Source organism: Pelophylax lessonae (genome assembly GCF_965119305.1).
Source record: "Pelophylax lessonae genome assembly, chromosome: 1".
Taxonomy (NCBI): domain Eukaryota; kingdom Metazoa; phylum Chordata; class Amphibia; order Anura; family Ranidae; genus Pelophylax; species Pelophylax lessonae.
Genome location: NC_138768.1, coordinates 813,478,587 through 813,499,253, shown reverse-complemented (window position 1 = coordinate 813,499,253; position 20,667 = coordinate 813,478,587). Strand labels below are relative to the sequence as shown.

Here is a 20,667-nt window from a genome sequence, read left to right as displayed (position 1 = left end):
TAAACAGCAGCTTCTCCGGTGAGGTGTTCAGTTACTTGTACAGCCGACCTGTCTAAATACTTTTCCATCTTCCCCAGAACACTGCACCTTTAATTCCAGACAGTTCGGATTTACTGTCTGCTTCTGACCCTTTCCTCATACCGCCTGATGTGGGGGCAATTGTTGAAGTTCTCAAGTTCAGCCAGAAGGACATGGATGCTGCTATAGAGAATGTTCGGAAAGAGGTGAGTGGCATACTAGGATGGATAACCTAGATATGCATGGCAATCCCGGTGTCTAAATCATCTTCAATTTCCATCGAAATACTGGTGTTGGTTTTTTGTTTCAGACCTAAATTTGCCCCAGAAACTCATGCCAATTTTTAGATTTGGACCACACATTTTTTTTCTTTTATTTAATAGATGTTAGCTGGTCAATGTTTTAGTTTGCCCACCCAACTGCATTGTCCAATGTTTCAAAATGCAGGTTAGCCCTAAAGTCCTTAAAGTTTAGTTTGTTCCTGGTTTTATAGTGGTTGCAATTTCCAGGAAGGCCATCTACTCTCGGGATGGGTTTTTCCTACCTTTTTTACATGGATTCTGCAAATTTCAGTGTGTTCTGCCATAGAACAAGCCGATTACCTAAATGGGGTGGTTCTTCAACTAGGGTTAGGACTATTGCAGTGTTTGTGCGCTGCAGGCTTGTTTCTTATGTTTTAAGATAGGATTGTATTGCCTCTTACTGGGAGGGTCTGTATATGTATATAATAAAAAAAAAAATGTATGTATATCTCTCGAACTTGCATTTTTCTTTAAAAAAAAAAAAAAATGAACGTATCCTTTAAAGCAGAGCTCCACCCAAAAAGGGAAGCTCCGCTTGTTTGCACCCTCCCCCCACTGCCACATTATATATAATAATTTTTTTATTATATACATATACAGACCCTCCCAGTATACATATACAGACCCTCCCAGTAAGAGGCAATACAATCCTATCTTAAAACATAAGAAATGAGCCTGCTGCGCACAAACGCTGCAATAGTCCTAACCCTAGTTGAAGAACCACCGTGTGTGTGTTTTTTTGTTTTTTCATTTTTCTTCTGTTTAAAATATATTCTCTCTGAAGAAAAGACTCTTGAGAAGATATGATGGCAATATACAAATACCTGAACGGTGATCCCAGCATAGGAAAAAAAACGATTCGGTCTCAGGAAGTGAGAAGACACGTGGCCACACAATGTGTTTGGAGGAGAATGTTTAACCTTGAGCTGCTTAGGGGGGTTTTCACTGTCAGGGTGTTAAGGCTGTGGAACGCTCTTCCACAATTGGTGGTGTCAGCAGGGCGTATTGATTCCTCTATCGTTCATTGATGGACGCAGTCTTCTGTTCTCAAATGCAGTAGGGTTATGCTGCCCCCTACAGGAGTAGGACACTAGGCAGAAAAAAGGTCTGGCTATGCCTATGGGCAGTCCCAGGGGGTATACCCTCTCTCCCTGGTATAGGATGCCAGTTTAATCTGCCTAGTCAAGAGTAAGGACCTGGTTCCTTGCTGGGATCTCTGGTCCTGGCAAGTTTTTTTCTTTTTTTTTTTTTTCTTTTTTTTCTTTCAGGTTAGTTTTTTTTTTAGTTTGATTTATTTCCTGTGAGATCTACAAGCAACTATGCAGAATCTGGGTGATGGGCTGGATATATAGATCCAGTGGTCACCCCAGCCCTGCTAGGTCGGCCACGACATAGTCCACCGGACGAGGACTGGGGCACTCAAGACGTAGATCTTTTGGCGTCTTGGAGAAACAGGAAAGTGCAGAGGTTTGTGGTCCGCTCTCGGGACCCTGTGGCAGACGCCATAAACACGCTGGGGTCTCTGTGGGGTCATTATCGGCTCATGTATGCTTTTCCTCTGCTCAAGTTGCTGCCAAGACTTCTTCGCAGGATCGAGTAGGCGGTCATTCTGGTGGCTTCGGGAATGGCTTTGTAGGGCTTAGTACGCCGACCTGGCAAGGCTAGTCGCAGACGTTCCTTGGAGACGTCCTCTCAGGGAGGATCTGCTGTCTCAAAGACCAATCCTTCATCCTGCTCTACGGTCGCTGGCTTGGCTGTTGAAAGCCAGGTGCTGAAGGACAGGGGATTGTCTGCTTCTGTGATTCCCACTCCGCTTAACTGCTTGCGGACCGCCCACCACAGATATACTGCAGCAGGGCAGCTCGGCTGCGCAGAATCGCGTAGATCTAAACACAGCGGGAAGCAGGCGGGTCTTCTGTCAGTTTCTCTGATCGTCAGATAAACTGACAGAAGACCCGCCTGCTTATGTAAACAAAGCAGGCGAGTCTACGGTCAGACAGGCAGGGAGAGATTAGAAGTTTCAGCTAAGCTGAAACCCCGATCTGTGTCTGTCACATAACCTCCCAACCCTCCCCACCCCCCACACAGTAAGCACCAACAGGCATACATTAACCACTTTGATTACCCCCAGTGTTAACCCCATCCCTGCCAGTGTAATGTGTACAGTAACCGTAACAGTGCATGTTATTTAGCACTGATTACTGTATTAATGGCACTGGTTCCCAAAAAGTGTCAAATGTTAGGGGTCCGATCTGCCTGCCGCAATGTTGCAGTCCTGCTAAAAATTGCTGATCGCCGCCATTACTAATAAAAAAAATAAATAAAATAAAAAATCTATCCCGTGGTTTGTAAACGCTATAACTTTTGCGCAAGACAAAAAATATGTAGCAGAATACAAAATCGGCCTAAACTGATAAAAAAAAAAATAAAATAAAAAAAATAGATTTTTTTTTTATTAGGAGTGTTTATATAGCAGAAAGTAAAAATGATTTTTTTTTTCTTTTTTCAAAATTGTCGCTTTTTTTTTTTTATAGCGCAAAATCTAAAGACCGCAGTGGTAATAAAGTACCACCAAATAAAAGCTCTTGGGGGGGGGGGGAATTTGTATTTGGGTACAGCGTCACATGACCGCGCAATTTTTTGTTAAAGTAACTCAGTGCCGAATCGCAAAAAATGGCCTGGTCATTAAGGGGGTAAAACCTTCTGGAGCTGAAGTGGTTAAAGCGAGAAAAGCGACTTCTAGAAAGATCTATTTGGCCTTGAGTGCTATCAAGGGTCAAGTTTTGGCCTTGGCAATTTTTTTTCCAAAGGCCAATAGCCACCCATTCCCTGGTACGTAGTTTTATCCGGGGGGGGGGGGGAGGAGGAGGAGACATTTGGCTCCTCCGGTGCGACCTCTGTTGCCACTTTGGGATCTTAATTTGGTGCTGTTAATTCTCTAGAAACCACATTTTGAAAATATTGTATTTGGGTACAGCGTCACATGACCGCGCAATTTTTTGTTAAAGTAACTCAGTGCCGAATCGCAAAAAATGGCCTGGTCATTAAGGGGGTAAAACCTTCTGGAGCTGAAGTGGTTAAAGCGAGAAAAGCGACTTCTAGAAAGATCTATTTGGCCTTGAGTGCTATCAAGGGTCAAGTTTTGGCCTTGGCAATTTTTTTTCCAAAGGCCAATAGCCACCCATTCCCTGGTACGTAGTTTTATCCGGGGGGGGGGGGGGGGGAGGAGGAGGAGACATTTGGCTCCTCCGGTGCGACCTCTGTTGCCACTTTGGGATCTTAATTTGGTGCTGTTAATTCTCTAGAAACCACATTTTGAAAATATTCGGGAGATTCCCCTGCTTACTTTCTCAGAAGGCGGCCTTCTTGGTGGGTATCACTTCTGCGCGCCGGGTGTTGGCACTGGCGGCATTGTCTGGTGTTTCATAGGGATAAAGAGGTACTTTATCCGGATCCGCCTTTCCTTCTGAAGGTGGTTTCCATTTTTAAATGAGGACATTGTGACATATTCGTTATTTTGTCCTCACCGATGGACCAAAGAAAGGGCTGCCTGCGTCTGCTGCGACTATTTCCAGATTGATCAGACAGACGGTTATGCAGGCTTATTCAATTAAGGGTCATTTCTCTATCGCTCATTGACAGACGTAGTCTTCTTGATTCTCAAGAGCTGGGTTATGTTGTCTCCGCAGGAGTAGGACTAGGCAGAAAGACAAAACGTTCTGGCTCCACCTTAGGGGCAGTCCCTGAGGGTATATCCTCCCTCTCTCTGCTACAGGGAATCAGTTTTTTTCTGTCTAGTCAGGAGTTAGGACCTAAGTTCCTTGCTGGGATCTTTTGGTCCTGGCAGGAGTTTTTCTTTAGAGAAAACATTTTTTAGGTAGTTTTTCTCCAGTGTTTTTTTCCTGTGAGATCTTACAGCAAAAACGCCGGACTGGGCGACACTTGTGGTCACCCCAGCCGGCCTACGAGCGCGCGCAGACCATTGCATTGCGCTTGGTCGGCCGCGACACATTCAAGTAAGTATGCGGGGCCGGGCGACGGGCTGGATGTTGAGATCCAGTGGTCACCCCGGTTTCTGCCTACGAGCGCGTGCAGACCAGAGCTCCGCGCTGGGTCGGCCGCGACGGAGTCCCAGTGGAGGGACTGACCTTGCGAGTTAAAAGTCTCGCTTGGACGCCAGGAACCAGAGAGTCGAGGCGTCCGGAGTGGTCCACAACCCCCCACCCCGGTGGAGAGGGTATTGTGTAGAGAGGGTGCCTGTCGGTTTGGTATGGTGAGTAAACGTTCCCTTTTTTCTTTCCTCGTTATGAGGCAGTATGAATTATGGGCCCCTCCATACATGGTCAGTATATATCTGACACTAAGAAGTCCCCCTTGTAAATACAGTATGTGTTTGTGGGAAGTGGACTTGGTTTGAGAGCTAACACTCTACCCAGCAGACTGTAACATTACAGCAGACATAGGAGGTATAATCCTACCTTATTTGTAGTGTATCTCCTGTAGATCCATATATCGCCACTTAGCAGAGATGCAGGTGGATGTGCTGGGAAAACGATTTCGGCGGTCCGCCGCCATTTTGCCGTAGACCAAGTGCATGTATGTCCTCAGGTCACGCCGGCCGCCATGTTTTTGGAGTCTTATGTCTCTTGTATGGGGGCGGCCATGTTTCATGAGCCCAGCTACCTCGTGGAGAGCTGGGAACACCGGAAGGCGTACACAGGGGGCGGAGCCACGTCCTTCTACCCGGGAAAAAGCAACAGCTCCTTCCAGTCTGTAAAAGACAGACGCTGACTGCAGTTGGTTGGAAACTTCACTGCATCGGTTGGTGAGCCTTGGGGGTCCCTCTCTCTCTGTGGGGATCGAGAAGCAGGTACTCTGAGGGGCGCTATCGCGCTAGGGGGAGACACATAAAAAAAAAAAAAAAAAGTTTTTTTGTTTTTCTGGCAAAGGTGTCCTGAATTAACATGGACCCTGCCACTCATGTATCTCCTCCGGATCCCCTCGAGGGGTCTGCAGGATCCTCCAGCACCCCACTGACGATTGAATCATTGTCAGCTATTATGGAAACTTTTGTGTCCCGGGTGGAAGTGGCTTGTCAGGGACAGGGCGCAAGAAAGCGACCCCCGCCTAACCCCTTATTATCTGAAACCTCGGATTCAGACTCTGAGCCTATTTCTGCAGTTGCAGGTACTTCATCTGGGATTGGTGTCTCGGGTACTGTCTCTTCAGACAGTGAGGAGGATGTTTCGGCATCAGCCATAGCCAGAGAGGAAGCGTTCGTAAACGCACTCATTGTATCTGTTCAAGAAACCTTAAGATTACAGGGTATTCCGTCGGAAATAGCTGAAACTGAAATCCCTTTTGGGACTAAAAAACGCATCAAAGTGGCGAAGGTTTTTCCATTGCCCAAATGTTTTGGCAATCCAATCGAAGAAGAATGGTGTCTGCCAAAACGCACTTTTACTATTTCTAAACGCATTAACAGGCGTTATCCGTTTGAGGAAACCCTCATTAAGAAATGGACAGAACCACCTGTGGTGGATTCACCAATTGCTAGATTGAATAAAGCCACGGTTATTCCTCTAGAAGACGCTCCGTCTTTTAAAGATCCAGTGGATCGCAAGATAGAAGCTGTCTCGCACCATGTTTTCCTTGATTGGATCAGCTTTCAGACCTATAATAGCTATTGGTCTGGTTTCACAGGCTGTAACTGAATGGACCAAGTGGTTACGCCGGGACTTAGAAGAGGTCCCTCAGGCGGTATCAGATTTGTTGGAACAAATGATACAGGGGTTACAGTTTGTGTGTGATGCGGCGTTAGACGCCACTCCATTATTGGCGCGAGCATCAGTCTCAGCAGTGGTTCTCAGGCGTACACTGTGGCTAAAAGGTTGGTTAGCCGACCAAGGTTCCAAAAAAGCATTGGCTAATATCCCCTTTTTAGGAGAGCGTCTATTTGGAGCCAACTTAGATGAGATCATTAAGGATCTCACGGGTGGAAAGAGCACCTTTTTACCGCAAAATTTTAAAGGTAAAGGAACTCGTCAAAGACGAGGGCCTTCTTTTTCTGCTCACAAGAGGTTTTTTCGTCCCGCGGGTGAAAAATTTAAGTCCTCCAAAGCTCCTGCAGGAGGCGTCAGGGGTCGTTGGTCGGGCAAGCAAAAGCCCGCCCCCTCCAGACCTGAAGATAAACCGTCCAAAGCCTGAAGGTGCGCCCCCACCCATAACTGGGGTGGGGGGACGTCTTCGCCGGTTCCCGGATCCATGGCTTTCCAGAATAGGGTCAGGGTACAAGATCGAGTTTCGATCTCTCCCACCGGCGCGATTCTTCCCTTCCAATATTCGACTATCCCTGGATCGTTTAGAAGATCTGCGGAGAGCAGTCACAGATTTACTACAACAAGGAGTGGTAGTCCACGTTCCTTGGACAGAACGGTTTCAAGGGTTTTATTCAAACCTATTTACAATACCCAGGAAAGAGGGCAAAGTGCGTCCAATTCTGGACTTGAGGGCACTCAATTCTTTTGTCAACATAAGAAGATTCAGAATGGAGTCCATTCGCACAGTAGCAGCCTTCCTGCATCCAGGGGATGTCCTAGCGTCCATAGACATCAAGGACGCATATCTTCACATTCCCATTTTCGCAGGACATCAACGGTTTCTACGCTTTTCCGTAGAAGAGAACCACTATCAGTTTGTGGCGTTACCTTTCGGTCTCGCCACGGCTCCTCGGGTCTTCACGAAGGTGTTGGCCCCGATGTTGGCACTACTGCGCCAAAGAGGCATATCGATTCTTGGTTACCTAGACGATCTTCTGCTTCATGCAGAGTCTCCTCAGACCTTGCTACAAAACATAGAAATTACTATGATTTCTTTACAGGAATTCGGGTGGCTGGTGAACCAGCAAAAGTCATTTCTGGTTCCCACCCAGAGGCTCGAATATCTGGGTCTAATTCTAGACACAGTCAGGACAAGAGTTTTCCTTCCGGTAGGGAAACTCCGAAAGATTCAATCAGCAATCCAGTTGTTACTATCCAACAGCTGGTCTTCCCTTCGGACTTGCATGAGGGTTCTGGGGTTGATGGTGGCTTCCTTCGAAGCAGTCCCATTTGCCCAGTCTCATACCCGAATTCTTCAGCAAGAGATTCTTCTCAGATGGAATCGGAATCCGGAATCCCTGGACAATCAGATCCGATTGAGCAAACAGACCAGAGAGTCTCTGGTCTGGTGGCTTCGGTCTCCGATGCTCAGCCAGGGAAAGTCATTTCTGCCAATATTTTGGACGATAGTGACCACGGATGCCAGTCTATCCGGATGGGGAGGAATTCTCGGTCAGTTATCTGTCCAGGGACTTTGGTCCCCGGAAGAATCCAGGTTGCCGATAAATGTATTGGAACTGAGAGCGATCAGACTTTGTCTGATTCACTGGACCGAGCAGCTTCAGGGCAGCCCGGTTCGGATCCAGTCGGACAATGCCACGGCCGTGGCTTATGTCAATCACCAGGGGGGCACCAAGAGTGTCCGAGCGGCCAAAGAAGTGGCTTGCATTCTTCGCTGGGCGGAACGATTTGTTCCAGCTATCTCTGCGGTGTTCATTCCGGGGGTGGAGAATTGGCAGGCAGATTATCTCAGCCGTCAGACTCTGGATCAGGGGGAATGGTCCCTCCATCCAGACGTTTTCCACCAGTTGTGCCTACGGTGGGGCACCCCGGATGTGGATCTGTTGGCATCACGATTCAACAGGAAAGTACAGAGATTCGTGGCTCGCTCCCGCGATCCTCTAGCAGAGACCGCAGACGCACTGATCGCCCCGTGGGGGCAATACCAGCTAATGTATGCCTTCCCTCCTCTCGCGTTACTGCCAAGACTTCTTCGCAGGATAGAGGAGGAAGGAATTCCAGTAATTCTGGTAGCTCCGGACTGGCCTCGTCGAGCTTGGTACGCCGACGTGGTCAGACTGGTGGCGGGACGTCCTCTCAGGGAGGACCTACTGTCTCAGGGACCGATCTTCCATCCTGCTTTACGATCGCTGGCTTTAACGGCCTGGCTATTGAGACCCAGGTGCTGAAGGACAAGGGATTGTCAGCTTCAGTTATTCCTACTCTAGTTGAAGCAAGGAAAGCGACTTCCAGAAAGATTTATCATCGTACATGGAAGTCCTACATTGCATGGTGTGAACCTCTGGGGTTCCGTCCACGGTCTTATTCAGTTAGTCGAATATTAGCTTTTCTGCAACAAGGGGTTGAGCAGAAACTGGCCTTGAGTACTATCAAGGGTCAGGTCTCAGCATTAGCTATCTTCTTTCAGAAGCCTTTGGCTACTCATTCCTTGGTGCGTAATTTCATCCAGGGGGTGCGACATCTGGCTCCGCCAGTGTGCGCGCCATTACCACCCTGGGATCTTAATTTAGTGTTGTCGGTTCTTCAGAAACCTCCCTTTGAAGATATTAGGGAGATTCCTCTACCTACGTTGTCCCAGAAGGTGGCCTTCTTGGTGGCTATTACTTCTGCACGCAGGGTGTCAGAACTGGCCGCATTATCTTGTCGTTCACCATATCTGGTGGTTCATAGAGATAAGGTGGTTCTTCGTCCGAATCCATCCTTCCTACCAAAAGTGGTTTCAGAATTTCATCTGAATGAAGAAATTGTATTACCTTCCCTGTGTCCTAAGCCCAGTCATCCTCGGGAGTTTGCTTTACACTCCTTGGATGTGGTCCGGGCGATCAGGGTATACTTGAAAACGACAGACTCGTTTCGCAAGACGGATTCACTTTTTGTGATCCCGGATGGACCCAAAAAGGGGTTGCCTGCATCTGCCGCGACCATTTCCAGATGGATCAGACAGACGGTGGTACAGGCTTATTCTATTAGGGTCGGGAGCCCCCGTTCCCTGTTAAGGCGCACTCCACTCGGGCGCTTAGTGCGTCATGGGCCTTTCGCCATCAGGCGTCAGTGGTCCAGGTGTGCAAGGCGGCTACCTGGTCGTCGGTGCGTACCTTTACAAAACATTAAGTTGATGTAATGGCATCATCTGATGCCGTGTTTGGCCGCAAGGTTTTGCAGGCCGCCATTTGAGGAGACCAGTGGTCTGCCTCGAGGGTTTTTTCAGTTGGAAATTTTTCTTTTGAGTCTCATTCTTTGTTTATAATGAGCCTTTAAAACTTCTAGTTTGGCACCGGTTGGGCCTTCTAGATTGGATTTTGATTTTTGTCAATCCCACCCCTCATTTGTGGCACTGCTTCTGGATGTCCCAGCTCTTGAGAATCAAGAAGACTACGTCTGTCAATGAGCGATAGAGAAAAATGGATTTTTGTAAGATCTTACCGTAAAATCCTTTTCTCTTAAGCTCATTGACAGACGTAGTACCCGCCCCTCTATCATTGAGTTGGGTTGGGTTAAATTCTCTGTTACTGCTTTAGAACAGAACTGATTCCCTGTAGCAGAGAGAGGGAGGATATACCCTCAGGGACTGCCCCTAAGGTGGAGCCAGAACGTTTTGTCTTTCTGCCTAGTCCTACTCCTGCGGAGACAACATAACCCAGCTCTTGAGAATCAAGAAGACTACGTCTGTCAATGAGCTTAAGAGAAAAGGATTTTACGGTAAGATCTTACAAAAATCCATTTTTTCCTCCTTTCCCTGTTGAGGCGCACTTTACTCAGGTGCTTAGTGTTTCCTGGGCTTTTTGCCATCAGGTATCTGTTTCAGGTTTGCAAGGCGGCTACCTGGTCATCTGTTCATACTTTCACAAAGTTTTAGAAGGTGGATGTGCTGGCATCTGCAGATGCTTCCTTTGGCCGCAAAGTGTTGCAGGCCACTGTTTTTAAGGGTGTTTTTAGGCTCCGTTGAGGATGTTAATGTTTTTGTTTCAGGTGGGTCTCATCTTGTTCTGATGAGTCCTATGTTGGCTATGGTTCAGCCTTGGGGAATTTTCTGCTGCGCACCCCTCATTTTTATGGCACTGCTTGGGAACGTCCCTACTGCTATTGAGAACAGAAGACTGCGTCAGTCAATGAACGATGGAGAAAATGGGATTTGTGTCTTGCCATAAAATCCTTCTCTGATGTTCATTGACGGATGCAGTACCCGCCCCTCTTTTATTGAGTTAGGTTGGTATTTTCTCTGACACTTCTTTGATACAAAACTGACATCCACTAGCAGGGAGAGAGGGTATATTATACCCCCTGGTACTGCCCATAGGCATAGCCAAAAATCTTTCTGCCTAGTGTCCTACTCCTGTAGGGGGCAGCATAACCCTATTGCTATTGAGAACAGCGTCTGTCAATGAAAGAGACAAGGAAACAAGACAAAATTCCAATTATTTTTAGAAGACTCTTGGACCTGCATCTTAGTGAACACAATGTGCAGTGATGTGGGAAATTGACACTGATACACATACACAGGTTGAACTGGATTGATGGTTTAAAAAAAAAAAAACTGCTGAGCTTCATTACTTTTTTTTTTTTTTTTTTTTGTTTTAGGTTCAGGAAAAAGAATTAGAAATTTTCGAATGGAAAAATAAGCATGAAAAACTCTATCTTGAATATGTGGAAATGGGGTAAGACCACTTTAAAAAAAAAAAAAAAAAAAAAAAAAAAAACTGCTGAGCTTCATTACCTTTTAATTTTTTTTTATAGATATAATCTATATTCATGTTTAGAAGTGGGGGGGTTGTCCTCTTTAGAAGGGCTACTGTCTATGGATTTTGATATCCATAAAGGGATCATTGTGCTATTGCGTTTATTACTCCTTACAAGTCAGTATAAAACCTGTGGCAGATATATGTAAAAGACCAAACTAATTAAGAGGTGCTGGCCTTTTGTTGGGTTATGAACCATACTCATCTAGCAGTGTTTGAGGAACTGCTGCTGCCCAACTGGTCCCATGCCTCCATCCTGATGTCATTAGTTGGCTGGCTACAAGATGGCCCCCTGACGGGGCACATTTACTGTACCCTGAGGCCTCATGGGATTCATGACGTGGGTATCCTTGAAAGCTGCAGGCATTGAACAAGTTATTTCTGCTTAGGTTGGAATCTAGGATGTGCAAGATAAAAGGGGGGGGGGGGAGGTAATGCAAAAAAGACATTTTAAATTCAGTTGGGGGGGGGGGGGGTGGCATATGTAGCTTGGGAGGGATGCAAGCTGAAAATTGCTTTTCATGGGCTTGTGTAGGTGCACAAATGCAGTAAGTTCTTGTGTACATTCAGCTTGAGTCAACAGAGACCGGCCTGACTTGAGGACTTCGGGTCCTTTGCGCTGGTCTGCAGTTAAATTATTCTGAACTGCTTCTGGCTGCCATGCAAACCCTTTGGGATCTCTAGGTAGAAGCAGTCGTGTCATAAATAAATGCCTATGTTTAGAGGAACTAATGTTTACACACAGCTTACTTTCTGGGGTGATAAAAAAAATCATGACAGGTCAGTGGCCCACAGAACAGGTTGAAATTTAAACTAGAATCTAGAGTCTCGCATGCAGCACTGTCTGTTTTTTTTTTTTTTTTTTTAACCCCCCCTCCTCTCCTTCCTACAAATCCCCTCAGTTACTGATTTGTTCTCTTCTACCATTGCAGGAAAATTATTTCTGAATTTGAAAGCACAATTGCACAAATACTAGGTAATGTATAAACTATGGTCTTGGGTGTTTTTTCATGTGACCAAATATCTAAGGAAGATTTATTTTGTACTTGCCATAGTTAAAGCGGATATAACTCAAACTAAAGTAGAACTATAAACCTTTTAAAATGATACATTTTGTTAGGGTACAGCATTACCTAACCACGCAATTGTCATTCAAAGTGTGACAATGCTGAAAGCCGAAAATTGGCCTGGGCAGGCCAGGAAGGGGGTGAAAGTGCACGGTATTGAAGTGGTTAATGTTGCTCTGCATTAACCATTTGCTAAACCGATCCACGCTGATTTCTTAGAGCGCAAGCTGGTCAGCGGGTGACAACCAATGATGAATTGCTGGCACCTGCTGATGGACTCCCTCATTCAGGGAAGGGCGCTCTGTGTTGTAAACAGAGCTCAGAACAAACAGGTGATCTTGTTGCTTTTCTTTATTTTATTTTTTCCCCTGCAAAGCATAGCAAAAGCAGCATGTAGGGCACATATTTAACCAATTAATTACCCCTAGATTTTAACCCCCGTCCCAGCCAGTGTCATTTGTACAGTGACTGTGTATAGTATTATCACCGATCACTGTATTAGTGTCACTATTGGTGTCAGTGTACACCCCAGCCAGCATCAGCTAGTGTCAGATTGGCCGCCACACTATTAGTCCCACTATAAGTCGCTGATCACTGCCATTACTAGTGTATAAAAAAAATTTCTAGTATTTATAAAAGACGCTATAACTTTAATGCAAAGCAAGTCCATACACTTATCTGGATTTATTTTCACCAACGACATGTAGCAGAATATGTTTTGGCCTAAATTCATCAAGTGTGTTGTGTGGGGGGTTTTTTTTTTTTTTTTTTAATCTTCCGTCTTTTTTCATTTATATTGCAAAAAACCCAGTGGTAATCAAATACCACAAAAAAAATCTTTGTGTGATAAAGATAAAACTTTCATTTGGATGCAAAGTTGCATGACCGCGTAATTGCCAGTTAAAGTAGCTCAGTGCTGAATAGCAAAAAATGCCCTGGTCATAAAGGGGAGGTCAAGTGGTTATTCTCACTGTATTTTATAAATGCAATTAATGCATTATAGACCCCCCCCCCCCCCGTAAAAATAGACCCCCCCCCCCGTATCCCCTAAAATTGATGGCTGATCTCCCCGGTTCTTCTCTCCCCTCTGTAAACTGACCATGGTTTATCATGGCTGCTGAGCCCTGGCACCGTGGTAAGTTTGCCTCCATCATCTGCAGCTCTCCACTCTGCTCTCCTTTGTCCTACTCCCCTCCCTCCCTGCCTGTCAGATCCATTCACTCTGTGATCCTCCCCTCCTGCTGTTCTCATATCTATAGTATAAGCATGCCATCCTCTGTTCTAGAACACGGTGTTCCTTTTAGGGACACTTGGCTAGGGACACACAGCGTTGTAAAACAGAGGGGGTGGCATGCTTTTACAATAGTGGCCTAACAACCACTTTAACTTGGTGCCAGCCTCTTGCTATCCCCTATAACCAGCAAGACTAGACTGGAAGTGGGAGAACCAGACATGGAGCCAATGGAACGTACTGTCAAGTAAAATACTGATAGGAAGTGGTATGTGTGAAATCAATGGGTGTCAATGTTCGGTGAAGTTATTGCGAGCCTTCTCTCCTGTTTTCCTGCTCATACGTGAATTTTTACTTTTTTCAGAGGACTCTCAAAGACAAAAGGAATTGACGAAGCTAGAGCTAAATAAAGTGGTGGAGGAAAAACTACAAGTTCAGGCAGATTTAAACTCTATGGAAAAGTCCTTTTCTGATCTATTCAAAAGATTTGAAAAGCAGAAGGAGGTTTTGGAAGGATATCGCAAGGTAATGGTCATTCTCCTAAACTGGACTGATAGTGCATGGACCCATGTCTTTTTATAAACCAAGAGTGGTTGAGGAACAGCCATCCGCACCACATCCCAAAATGCAGAAAAAAACAGAATACAAATAAATGCCTGGAGAGGGGTAGACTAGGCACCAGCCTGACTCACCGGATGAAATATAGTAGTAAAACCTCCAGCACCCCAATGAGTCAACGCAAAGTGCCAACCCCAGGTTATACCCAGGAGGACCCCCCACAATGAATACCACATCATAAATGGGGTCCACCACACAATATGGGGCATAACACCCCCTGGTGGCCAGAGTAGATTCCTTAACTATAGCTAAAAATGCAGTATACTTATACAGTCGCGTGCACAGGTACTAAATCCCATGCTCAATCACAAATCTATGACAAAGTACCACACATGTCCCAAACTATACAGTATCTCACAAAAGGGAGTACACCCCTCACATTTTTGTAAATATTTTACTATATCTTTTCATGTGACAACACTGAAGAAATTACTTTGCTACAATGTAAAGTAGTGAGTGCACAGCTTGTAGAACAGTGTAAATTTGCTGTGCTCTCAAAATTTCACACGCAGCCATTTATGTCTAAACTGCTGGCAACAAGTGAGTACAGCCCTAAGTGAAAATGTCCAAATTTGGCCTAGTGTCAATATTTTGTGTGGCAACCATTATTTTCCAGAAGTTAGAGACCTTGTGCTCCTCCTTAGGTATGAGGCTGCTCAATGGGGTTTAGATCTGGAGACATGCTTGGCCAGTCCATCACCTTTCCCATCAGCTTCTTTAGCAAGGCAGTGGTCATCTTGGAGGTGTGTTTGGGGTCGTTCTCATGTTGGAATACTGTCCTGCGGCCCAGTCTCCAAAGGGAGGGGATCATGCTCTGCTTCAGTTAGGTCACAGTACATATTGGCATTCATGGTTCCCTTAATGAACTGTAGCTCCCAGTGCCGGCAGCACTCATGCAGCCCCAGACCATGACACTCCCACCACCATGCTTGACTTTAGGCAAGACACACTTCTCTATGTACTCCTCACCTGGTTGCTGTCACACACGCTTGACCCCATCTGAACCAAATAAGTTTATCTTGGTCTCATCAGACCACAGGACATGGTTCCAGTAATCCATGTCCTTAGTTTGATTGTCTTCAGCAAACTGTTTGTGGGCTTTCTTGTGCATCATCTTTAGAAGAGGCTTACTTCTGGGACAACAGCCGTGCATACCAATTTCATGCAGTGTGCGGTGTATGGTCTGAGCACTGACCGCTGACCCCCACCCCTTAAACCTCTGCAGCAATGTTGGCAGCACTCATTTGTCTATTTCCCAAAGACAACCTCTGGATATGACGCTGAGTATGTGCACTCAACTTCTTTGGTCGACCATGGCCAGGCCTGTTCCGAGTGGAACCTGTCCTGTTAAACTGCTGTATGGTCTTGGCCACCGTACTGCAGCTGTTTCAGGGTCTTGGCAATCTTCCTATAGCCTAGGGGCCATCTTTATGTAGAGCAACAATTCTTTTGTTGAAGATCCTCAGTTTTTTTGCCATGAGATGCCATGTTGAACTTCCAGTGACCAGTATGAGAGAGAGAGAGCGATGACACAAAATTTAACACACCTGCCCCCCATTCACACCGGAGACCTTGTAACACTAACGAGTTGCATGACATCGGGGAGGGAAAATGGCTAATTGGGCCCAATTTGCACATTTTCACTTAGGGGTGTACTCCCATTTGTTGCCAGAAGTTAGACATTAATGGCAGCGTTGAGTTATTTTGCGGGGACAGCAAATTTGCACGGTTTATACAAGCTGTACACTCACTACTTTACTTTGTAGCAAAGTGTCATTCCTTCAGTGTTGTCGCATTAAAAGCTATAATAAAAATATTTACAAAATGTTAAGGGTTTACTCACTTTTGTGAGACACTGTATATACACTGCTCAAAAAAAATTAAAGGAACACTTTGAAAACCCAGATCTCAACGAGGAAAAATATGCTGTATATCTATATTGATATAGATTGTATAATGTGTTAGGAAGGAAATGATGTCACATCCTTTGATGGAAATTAAAATGATCACCCTACAGAGGGCTGAATTCAAAGACACCCCGAAAAATCAGTGAAAAGATGCAGCAGGCTAGTCCATTTTGCAGAAATTTCATTGCAGCCACTCAAAATGGTCCTCAGTAGTTTTTATGGCCCCCATGTGCTTGTATGCATGCTTGACCGCATCGGGGCATGCTTCTAATGCCATGACAGATTGTATAACCTGTAGAGGTCTGCGCGTTCCTCCATGGATATGCCTCCCCAGACCATCACTGATCAAGCACCAAACCGGTCATGCTGAACAAAGTTGGAGGCAGTATGTTTCCTATGGCTTCTCCATACCTTTCAGGTGTCACATGTGCTCAGGGTGAACCTGCTCTCATCTGTAAAAATCACAGGGTGCCAGTGCGGACCTGCCAATTCTGGTGTTTAATGGCAAATGCCAATCAAGCTCCATGGTGTCGGGCAGTGAGCACAGCGCCCATTAGAGGATGTCAAGCCCTCAGGCCACCCTCATGAAGTCTGTTTCTGATTGTTTGGTCGGAGACATTCACACTAGTAGCCTGCTGGAGGTCATTTTTGTAGGGCTCTGGCAGTGCTCCTCCTGTTCCTTCTTGCACAAATGAGCAGATACTGGTCCTGCTGATGGGTTAAGGACCTTCTACACCCATGTCTAGCTCTCCTGGAGTAACTGCCTGTTTTCTGGAATCTCCTTCATGCTCTTGAGACTTCTTGCAATAGCATTGTTTAAGGTGCTATCCTGGAGGAGTTGGACTGCTTGTGCAACCTCTATAGGGTCCAAGTATCTTCTCATGCTACCAGTAGTGGCACTGAACCTAGCTAAATGCAAAACTAGTGAAAATCAGTCAGAAAAGAAGGGTAGGGGGAAAAAAAAGGCTAGTGGCCTCCACCTGTAAAAAATAATTTGTTAGAGGTCATCTCATTGTTGCCCACCTAGTGCACCTGTTAATCCGTTTCAGCTGCTTTGGTGTTAATGAAATTAAGAACCCCCTCTGCTACCTAACTAGATCAATATCCCAGGAGTTTAATTGACTTGATGCTATACTCTAAAAAGTGTTCCTTTAATTTTTCTTTTGTTTTTCATTTGACAGACACCGCTCCTGTCATTCTTGACCGTTGGGTTATACTGCCCCCTACAGGAGTAGGACACTAGGCAGAAAAACTGGCTACACCCATAGGCAGTCCCAGGGGGTATACTCCCTCCTCCTGCTATAGTCACTCAGTTTGTTTTTTTGCCTTGTCAGGAGTAAGGACCTATTTTCTTGCTGGGATCTCTGGTCCTGGCAAGATTTTTTAGATAGTGGATCTCACAGGAAAAATCCAGGGGGGAAACAAATTTTTTATCAACTGCCAGACTGGGCGACAGGCTGGCGAGCACACGAAGGCCTCAGCTCCGGGCTAGGTTGGCCGCGACATAGCCCAACTGGGCAGAGGCTGGCCTTACGAGTTAAACATCTCGCCAGGCATCCCTGCGTCAGTGGAATGTGAAGATAGACATCCTTGATATTTATTAAGTTGAGGCAATCTCCCTATGTGCCAGTCGCCAGCATTTTCTTGGCTTTGCTGTGGGAGAGGAGCATCATCAGTTTGTGTCGTTACTCTTTGGTCTCGCCTCTGCTCCTCGGGTCTTCACAAAAGTGTTTGCTCTGGTGCTAGCCTTGCTACGTCAACAGGGGGATCGCGGTCACAATCTCCTTCTGTGAATGGAATCTCCCTCTGCTTTGGTGGAGAAGCTGGAGATCACAATATGAACTCTGCGGGAGTTAGGCTGGATTCTGAATTTTCAGAAGACTGCCCTAGTTTCCTTCACAAAGCTGGACGATTTGGGCCGGACTCTGGACTCAGCCGTAGCCATAGTGCTCCTTCTGGCCAAACTCCAGAAATTGTAGGTTGCAATTCGCCTCCTGCTGTCCAAGAAATGGTCATCCCTGCGGACTTGCATGCAGGTGCTGCGCCTGATGGTGTCTACCTTTGAGGGGGTCCTGTTTGCACAGTTCCATATGAGGTCCCTGCAAAGAGAGATTCTGGACAATCCGATCCGGGGAACGAAGGAGTCTGATATGGTGGCTTCGCTCTCCGGCGCTTTGGCTGAGAAAATCCTTCCTCCCCTTGTATTGGACAGTGGTCACCACGGGCGTCAGCCTGTCCGGCTGGGGAGGCGACCAGGGCAAGCATTCTGCTCAGGGGATCTGAACGCTGGAAGAGTCCAGACTACCGATCAATGTCTTGGAACTCCGAGCGATCCGTGTCTGGATCATTGGACAGATCGTCTTCAGGGATGCCCAGTGCGCATTCAATCGAACAATGCCATTGCTTGTCAACCACCAAGGGGGCACAAGGAGCATCCTAGCGGCTCTGATGGCCAGCATTCGAAGGTGGGCAGAAAGGTTTGTTCCAGCCCTTTCCATCTTACACAATCCCAGGGTGGAAAATTGGCAGGCGTATTACCTCAGTCGGCAGGCGCTGGACCAAGGGGAATAGTCCCTTCATCCGGAGGCATTTAGTCGGCTGTGTCTCCGGTGGAGCGCCTTGGCTCAACAGAAAGGTGCGAGAGGTTTGCATCGCAGTCAAGGGATCCACTGGCGGACACCACAGGCGCGCTGGTGGCTTGTGGGATCAGTATCTGATCTATGCCTTCCCTCCTCTCAAGCTTCTGCCCTGACTCCTACACAGGATTGAGGCAGAAGGGATTGTGGTCATCTTGGTGGCTCCGGGCTGATCTAGTGCGGCTGGTCGCCGACATTCCTTGGAAGCTTCTTCTCAGAAGATTCCTACGTTGTTAAAAGCTAGGAAATCTACTTCTAGGAAGATCTACCATGTGTGGAAGACTTGCATTGCATGGTGCGAGTCTCTTGGGGTTCATCCTCGCTCCTTCTCGACGGCTCTGATCTTAACCTTCCCTCAACGGGGAGTTGAACAGAAATTGGCCTGGAGTACCATCAAGGGCCAGGTATGGGCTTTGGCGATTTTTTTTATTTATTTATTTTTTTCCAATTACCTTTGGCCACACACTCCCTGGTGCATACTTTTCAGGGTGTCCGACATTTTGGTTCCTCCAGTGCGGGCTCCTTTGCCGCCTTGGGATCTCAATTTGGTGCGTTCAGCTCTACAGAAGCCTCCCTTTGAAAATATTCGGGAGATTCCCCTGCTTACGCTGTCCCAGAAGGGGGCTTTTTGGTGGCGATCACCTCTGACTGCAGGGTGTCGGACCTGCCAGCGTTATCCTGTCCACCTTATCTGGTGATTCATAAGGATAAGGTGGTGCTTCGTCTGTCATTCCTTCCTAAAGTGGTCTCTGATTTTCATTTGAACAAAGACATTGTTTCTCTGTCGCTCATTGACAGACGTAGTCCTCGTTGATTAATAACAACTCAGGTTATACTGCCCTCTACAGGAGTAGGACTAGACAGGAAAGAAAACGTTCTGGCCACACCCTAGGGGCAGTCCCAGAGGGTATATCCTCACTTCCTGCTACAGCAAATCAGTTTTTTTCTGTCTAGTTAGGAGTAAGGACCTAGATGCCTTGCTAGGATCTTCGGTCCTGGCAGGATTTTTTTCTTAGATTTTTTAGACAGCTTTTTTCTCCAGTGTTCCTGTGAGATCTTCAAGCAAGAAAGCTGGAACTGGGCGACGGGCTGGATGTTGAGATCCAGTGGTCACCCCAGTTCAGCCTACGAGCGCGTGCAGGCCATAGCTCCGCGCTGGGTCGGCCGCGACATAGTCCCACTGAACGGGGACTGACCCTGCAAGTTAAACGTCTCGCTTAAACGCCAATGACCATGAGTCACGGCGTCCGTATTGGTCGACAGCCCTCCCACCCCGGTGGAGAGGGGTACTGTCAGGAGTTGGCGCCCGCCTGGTTCCGGTATGGTGAGTAGTATGTTCCCCCTTTTCCCCCTGACGGGTTTGTGGTGAACGCGGGCCCCTCTCTGAAATGGTAAGGATGGGTCTCCCCTCTATCCTATAACATGTCACAGATCCCCCTATTTGAGTGTGATTTTTGTGAACAAGAAACCAGGAGGCTTGGTTTGGGAGCTGACAATCTAATGTCATTTCAAAACTCTAAAGATGACTGAAGTCAGTGGCAGTACTAGAATATTACTGTGGTAGCATAAGGTATCCTACCTGTCAGAGGTTTACAGGGCGATGTCTATGCATGTATAACTGCAGTCCAGATCGCACGGACCGCATGCGGCCCGCCAGGGTCCGGTACCGCCGGCCAGGCTGATCACCATCCAGGGTGAAGTTTGGGGGGCCGATGCACTCCTGCAGGCCGCTAGGCCGAATACAGCATCCCGCAGGCCGCTGCTAAGCCGCCGCTATCCTAACAGGCCGCCGCCATTGTCTTGCAGAGCACACGAGGCCGCCATATTGGCGTAGCCTCGTGTCTCCAGCATGGGGGCGGCCATGTTTGAGGTGACCAAACACCTCGTGGAGCCAGGGGGAGGCGCCGGAAGGCGTGTTAAGGGGCGGAGCCGCCTCCTTTTACCCAGGAAATAGGGCCAAAGACTTCCTGTCTGTAACAGGACAGCACTGAGCAAGCTGATAACTTCTGTGCATCAGGGATGAGCCTTGGGGTCTCTCTCTCTCTCTCTCTCTCTCTCTCTCTCTCTGTGGGGACCAAAAAAGGCAGGTAACACTGAGGGGCGCTGTTGCGACTGGGGGATACAAAAAAAAAAAAGTTTTTTACTTTGCCATTTTTTGTCGCAGGCAAATGTCTTATGTCTTGTATAATCATTGACCCTGCCGCATAGGTATCCCCACCTGATCCCCCTCAAGGTGGCCGCAGGACCCTCCA

The 20,667-nt window shown here is 46.9% G+C and overlaps 1 protein-coding gene across 1 annotated transcript in view; it reads left to right on the top strand.

Moving 5' to 3' along the window:
* Window positions 1-20,667, top strand: part of TACC3 (transforming acidic coiled-coil containing protein 3) — a 93,700-nt gene that overhangs the window by 59,974 nt on the left and 13,059 nt on the right. The window contains exons 10-13 of the mRNA XM_082273912.1: window positions 78-224; window positions 10,799-10,875; window positions 11,889-11,932; window positions 13,619-13,779. Coding sequence (XP_082130038.1) covers window positions 78-224; window positions 10,799-10,875; window positions 11,889-11,932; window positions 13,619-13,779 — 429 coding nt within the window. The remainder of the gene's footprint in view (window positions 1-77; window positions 225-10,798; window positions 10,876-11,888; window positions 11,933-13,618; window positions 13,780-20,667) is intronic.